Here is a 6,426-nt window from a genome sequence, read left to right as displayed (position 1 = left end):
TTTTTTTTTTTTTTTTTTTTTGTATATTTAAGAGAGATACTTTATTGAATTTAAAAGTAGGTTTAACAATTTTTTTCTTATTTTTCATTTTTTAATTTCTTGATGAAAGAGAAGCTCACAGATTATGTGTGTTTTTAAAAAGATAGTCAACGTTGATTGCATAAAAATTATACTCGCGGTGAATCTGAATTTTTTGATAACGACAAAGCAAAAATCCATATTAAACTATCGATTCGATAATTCGATTGATTCGTTCGTTTGCAGTATATATTTTTTAGAACGAGATTTAGTTTCAAAACTAAGTTTATTCCACTGGACGTATCGTAAATAATAGCCATTTTGAATATTAGATTGGAAGAAAATAATCGATCAATTAAAGGCAAAGAAAAATTTAAAATAATAAATTCATCAATCAAATTGATAAATTTTTCGATCGTTTCAAAACATTCATTTCAAAAATATTATTTATCGATCAATCTCATCTTCACATATATTATATATAATCTATCGAAAATATAAAATATTTTGAGATTTAAACAATTTTAAATAATTAATTTTTATTATAAATTACTATTTTACTAAAATATCGTCCTATATAATGTGTACTCTCAAAACATAATGATTATTATTCTAATTATACTCACAAAATGTACTTTTGATTAATCATTAATTAATTGATGTATCGTTCGTTGTACGCCAAAAGTAAACACAAACATGATATTAAGTTATTATTATTGGCAACAATATTGTATACATAATTAATCAAACGTGCACCGTAATCGTATGATATATTCAAACATTTTCAGACATCGAATAAATATATATTTATAAATCAAAGCTTAATAATTCTAATACCGATAAAAAAAATCTCTTCCATGTTAGGCAATGGCTTCCATTGTTTCATCTCCGATGAGACGAATATTTAGCGCGTATATCGGAGTTGGCTCGGTTTACGTCGCAGTGGCTAGTTATGGGGATTATTCTGCGGCCTATATCCCGATATTTTCATACGGCTGTAATCCCACAATCGATCCTGTATCATGTGACATTTTATGTACGTGTTCCATTTCATCCATAACACAAGAAAAACATGATAAGTTCATTTTTTATTTTTTAATATTGATATCACTTGTTGAATTTAATATATATCACTATGTATTTTACGATTAAGAAATATGTTATTAGAGACAATTGTGATACACAAATTGTACATAAAATAATTATCATGTTTTTCTTTTATACATTTTATATACATACGAGAAAATCATCATTGATAGCATTCCAAAAAATTAATCGTTCTATCGTATCGTTATTTTCAGCCGGGGGTGTTTTGAAGTTTATTTCTGCCATTTGTTTCTTCGTGGGATTATTTTTTACATTCATGGGTCATCATGTCTCTAGAGTTGAAAAAATGTTTCCTATATTTTTCATTGGAAGCGTAATTGGATATGCCATAGAAGGTATGTATATACGACAATATTTTTATTATTTTTCTCATACTCTTCTTGTCATAAAATTATATATATATATATGTATAGAAAACAATAAAATTTTTTCACTTATAAAAAAATTTAATAAAATAATAAAAAAATAACAGCATATAATTTAAATACAATAACGATTGTCTATCTGGATATCTGTTGTACATTTTATCTATAGAAAAACAAAAACAATAAAATTAAAGACAACTAAATACAATATTATTATCATACCATTGTCCCGTTTGTTTCAGGAAACGTTATAACTGGCCTGGCGATAGGTTTGCTCTTCAACCTGTTGTCGTTAGTATGTCCGTACTCCACAGAGAATCGTAGCGGTGCATTGCTGGTCAATATGACTCTGGGCTTGTTCTTTGCGTGCGTTGCTTACTTACACTCCCCAGGTACGGAAGGGGCTTGGCATCTCTTGAAGGGCACGCACGAAATACCGATAGTAAACGTATCCGAAAAGCGATTCAATGCATGTCGCTTGAGGAAAGATCAGCAGGGGTTGTAGTAAATTATAGGAAAATAATGGAAGCCGGCTTAAAAACGGACGAGAGGAGTGTAACGGGAAAAGAAAGGGGCATGAGACAGAAGCGAGAGAGCAAGCGAGCGAGAGAGAGAGAGAGAGAGAGAGCGAGAGCTCACCGCCCCCGAAGTTAGTTCGAGTTTGGTGAAGGGATGAAGTACAGTCAGAGAGTCCCCCTGTAGCTTTTATCAATGTTGCCCGCTCATGTGGAAACTTCGTCTGCCGAATCCCCCACAGCCGCACAACATTCGCGTTACCTCCTACCTTTCTCACCATAACCACCCTCCACCATCTCGGCACATACACGCATAAACACGCGCACAATAAAAATCATGGCTCGTACACACAGGGTAAAGCAGGGCCCCTGCGCCAACTCTCACGAAGCGAGATCTAACCAGCTTGAAAGATTCGCATTTACCTAATTGTGTCCCCCGTATTTATTTAGCTCCGAGACCTATTTAGATTACACGGTCTATGCATGCGTAACTGCACAGAGTATCGGTCCCCGTCGACAGATGATCGAGTTGGCCATCCTCTCTCCCGCCCAACGTCTTTTGGCACAGTTTGATCACGTTCTCCGTGGTTTATGTAATCACGTACGTCTCGTGGAAATGATTATAAACTTTCACGAATGGTATTAAGCGTACGAAAGAAAGAATTGTTTCGTGATGTTGAGATGTATTTTTTTTTTTTCTCTTTTATAAAGTTTTTTATATATTCGTTTATATATGTGTATATAAAAGTAAGGATAGAGGAATTTCGTGAAAGATTTTTGCGAGAATACAATAATGCATTTATTATTTAATATTACTTATTTCAAATTCTCTCTCTCTAATTTTGTTTCTTTCAGGTTCATTTATAATTCTGCAGAACAATATGGTGTTTTGGTTACTATTTCTGACATTGACTCTCAGTATAGCTCTTGTCACGACATTTAACTTTTATTCTCACATTACGTGTTCCATATTTTCATCCTTCATGATAATCCTGCCGATTGATTATTGGGTTGGTTCTTCTTTGAAATATATTATGATAAATATTGTAAGACGAGCAACTGTGGAGGATTTTAATCTAGCTATTGTTCGACCTCCAATTCAGACTAAGGGTATCATCTTTTTTATATCATGTATATCATTTAAGAATTGTTGTATTTTATTTTACTGGATTTTTATTTTATTCAAATTTAATTATATATTAATTATATGGGTGATATACACAGAATCGTTAACAGATAACATGTTAATAATAAAATGTTTTGAAACAATATGAAATATATATGGTCTTTCAGATATATGGTTGATTGTATTCTGGACCTGTTTGGCGTTCTATCACTTTTATAAACATCGCCAAAATCAATTATTATTAAACCAGACAGAAACAATTACAGAAACAACACCATTGGGGAATCAATATTAACGAATCATGTTCCAAATGTAATTACTACAATTACGAATGATACAGTTCACAATTTTTCATATACAAGGATTGAATTTTAGGTATTCTATTTATATATATATATATATTTTATTCAAAAGAATATAAACAAATTTAATGTACGTTTATGATTTTATATTTATAAAATAATATTTCAAAGGCTAAATTGATCGAAACATTTTACAATGTAACGACAATATACATCAAAGATACTTAAGTGATCTCTCATATCTATGATTTATATTGATAATATTTTTTAATTAATTTTAATTGTTATTTTTATAAATTTTATACCAAATATATAATTTTATACCAAATATATTCAAATATGATATAATTATTTCAAAAAAATATTTTTACATATTATTCTTTCCATTTATCAATCACTGTAATTCATATATAAATATAAAAAATAAATTCTCCTTTTACATATATAATCATTTCTTAATATCAACCAAATTTTTGCTAGATTTTTTATTCCTTTTTATATTTTTCGAAATACACGTGATAAATATCTTTAATTAATAAATACGTAAAAAATAAAAGCATAAATATTAATTTCTCATTTATTCAATTGTTTCGTCTTTCTTTACTAGCTTAAACCGTAAAGTGTTTATTATTCAAATATTTGAAAATGAAGCAAACAATGCAATTATTTCGCTTGTATCGGTTAAACGTTAAAACCAAGAGGCATCGAACGTTGAGCTCTCCATCCGCAAATCGGAAACAAAGAAACGGGAAAAATAGAATTACTTTGAACTATAAAATAGTGTTTCGAATTAATGATAGTAATTACTTTGTAGACTTTTATTTCGTTTAAAAGAAAGTTTACATATAAATAATTTAATAATTTTCAATAGCATATACGTATAAATACGTACTCGGAATATAAAGGATCCAAAGGATAACGATGAAAGGTTTGAAGTGTTTATTGAACAAAAAAAAAAAAAAATGACGCCAGATGACTTGCGTTGTCATTAAAATGAAATAACATTTATTGAATCGAGACAGTGACACCTAACAGTGGTTTTCTATATCCTACTACTTACAATCTTAAAGGTAATCACAGCAACAATATTATCTCCATTATTCACAACACTTACGTAGATTACTGTCGCAATAATATATTATTCTCGTTAATAAATTTGTTAATACTCATACACTGTATTCGTTATCAGTATTTATTATTACAGATAATAAGAAAACTGCGTGACCACTTCCGCGTCACCGCCCTCGGATCTGTCTGAAGATTCACAGGATCGTTCGCAATGTGAATCAAAGACATTCATCTTCATCTTCCAATAACATCACTGAAATGGAACTTGCACCTATCTTTAAACATGCAATTTATCAAAACAACAAACAAAATAAAGATAAAATTTACGCGGCAACGAATCCAACGAATCAAATTCCATTTCGGTGTATTATAAATTTTTTTCAACGATTTTCCATACAAATTCCATAGAAATCGTCGATTGTATTTTGTTCTTGTATACAACGTATACATTTTTCACCAAGCATATTTTTTATCTTCGCGAGGAAGGATAAAGTCGGCCAAAAAAAATAAAGTAGCTCGACGAAGCCATTTTTATAATACCCTTTTGGCGCCCTCTGTAATCTTACAGAAATTCCTTTCATTTCTATATTCATATCAAGGTACACGATATTCATCAATTCTTTCAATGAAAAAAAAAAAAAAAAAATCGATAAAAAATTCTTCACCAGACACGATTCAAATTCAAAATCGCGAATAAAATAAATTCAAAGAGAGAAATACATTTCGAAACATTCTGTTCGAAAATTCGAGAGGATTAAAAAGTGAAAAAAAAATCGAAGGTAACGATTCACGAACACCTTTGGTTCCCTTATNGCGATCTTTTTTGCCCCTAAATTCGGCCAATTAATCGGCCTGCGTTGCGTCCTCTTTGTTTTGCTCCATTTTTTAGTTTTATTTTTTCTTTTTTCTTTTTTTTTTTCTTCATCCAAAAATATAAATTTACTAATGTACATTACAATCCCCGTTCGCCGTGGAAAACGTTCAAACGAATTGCGGTACACCAGCAGCTTGCGCCGCGTGTCGACATCGTAGGAAACGTTGCGCGTCTTTCCTAACAGACGGAACACGATTTATTCTTACATTATTTATTTATTTATTTATTTATTTATTTATTTTTTATTCTTCTCGTTCGTGCCTCGTCTACGCGACTCGACGCACAATATATCGTTAAATTACCCTATTGACTGTTAACAAATCGTTATTAGCTCGTCACCTACTGACAAGAGAGAGAGAGAGAGAGAGAGAGAGAGAGAGAGAGAAAGAGAGAGACTTGACGCGACTGACTGTTATTCGGCACAAAAGTTTTTTCTCGAGGAAGAAGCTGTTTTTTTTTTTTTTTTTTTTTTATCAGAGATTCTAATTAAACGGATGCTTGTTGCGTAACACTCATATACACATGCTCGAGGAGTATATGCTTGGGCGAAGGGAACAAAATGTGAACCGGGGGAGTCTTGGAACGGCGATTCTTGCGTCCGATCATCGGTTTTAATATCATAAGGTCCTCGTAAAATGTCGTTAATACGATCGTATCGTATTTTACAATGTAAATACACGTCGATTTATAAATATGCAATATGTTTATACGTGAATTATAAGTGAATCTCTTACACTTATCTAATTTGTTTGAAATAAACGAAAGTTGAAGCTCGTTAAAACTTTTTAATAATAATAATTATAACATGGATTGTAATAATGTATTTGATGAAAATTGTAGATAGGTCATATTTATAAAACATATTTTGGCTTGAAATGTAACTTAATTTTAATTTAATCGGATTGAAGATTGCTAAATAATAAATTGTGCACGTATTTAAAATTAACGTCGATATTTGATTTCAGTTATGCTAAAGTAAAATTAAAAGTTTTATTATCCTTGGATATATATATATAAATCACACTAATCACGATGGTGTAACCCTTTATAT

At 30.6% G+C, this 6,426-nt stretch overlaps 1 protein-coding gene and 1 long non-coding RNA gene across 3 annotated transcripts in view; both read left to right on the top strand.

Annotated features, from left to right (window-relative positions):
• LOC102680700 (transmembrane 7 superfamily member 3-like) overlaps positions 1 to 3,747 on the top strand; it is a 7,379-nt gene extending 3,632 nt beyond the window's left edge. Inside the window, exons 4-8 of one of the 2 annotated variants that reach the window (XM_006613790.2) lie at positions 883 to 1,054; positions 1,320 to 1,460; positions 1,733 to 1,882; positions 2,861 to 3,115; positions 3,299 to 3,747. In XM_006613790.2, the coding sequence (XP_006613853.1) occupies positions 883 to 1,054; positions 1,320 to 1,460; positions 1,733 to 1,882; positions 2,861 to 3,115; positions 3,299 to 3,426 (846 nt within the window). In that variant the 3' untranslated portion in view covers positions 3,427 to 3,747. Of the gene's footprint in view, positions 1 to 882; positions 1,055 to 1,319; positions 1,461 to 1,732; positions 2,065 to 2,100; positions 2,519 to 2,860; positions 3,116 to 3,298 lie in introns of those variants that run through there. The other variant, XR_004150173.1, reaches the window with a different exon arrangement.
• Positions 3,748 to 3,844: 97 nt separating this feature from the next.
• LOC116185340 lies at positions 3,845 to 4,798 on the top strand. The gene is made up of 2 exons (XR_004150177.1): positions 3,845 to 4,503; positions 4,638 to 4,798. It is a non-coding gene; the product is annotated as an uncharacterized LOC116185340 (long non-coding RNA).
• Positions 4,799 to 6,426: the final 1,628 nt, after the last annotated feature.

Source organism: Apis dorsata, unplaced genomic scaffold (assembly GCF_000469605.1).
Source record: "Apis dorsata unplaced genomic scaffold, Apis dorsata 1.3 scaffold_162, whole genome shotgun sequence".
In the NCBI taxonomy this organism is placed as follows: domain Eukaryota; kingdom Metazoa; phylum Arthropoda; class Insecta; order Hymenoptera; family Apidae; genus Apis; species Apis dorsata.
Note: the sequence above shows the minus strand (reverse complement) of the source record. Positions and strands in the feature narration are given on the sequence as shown.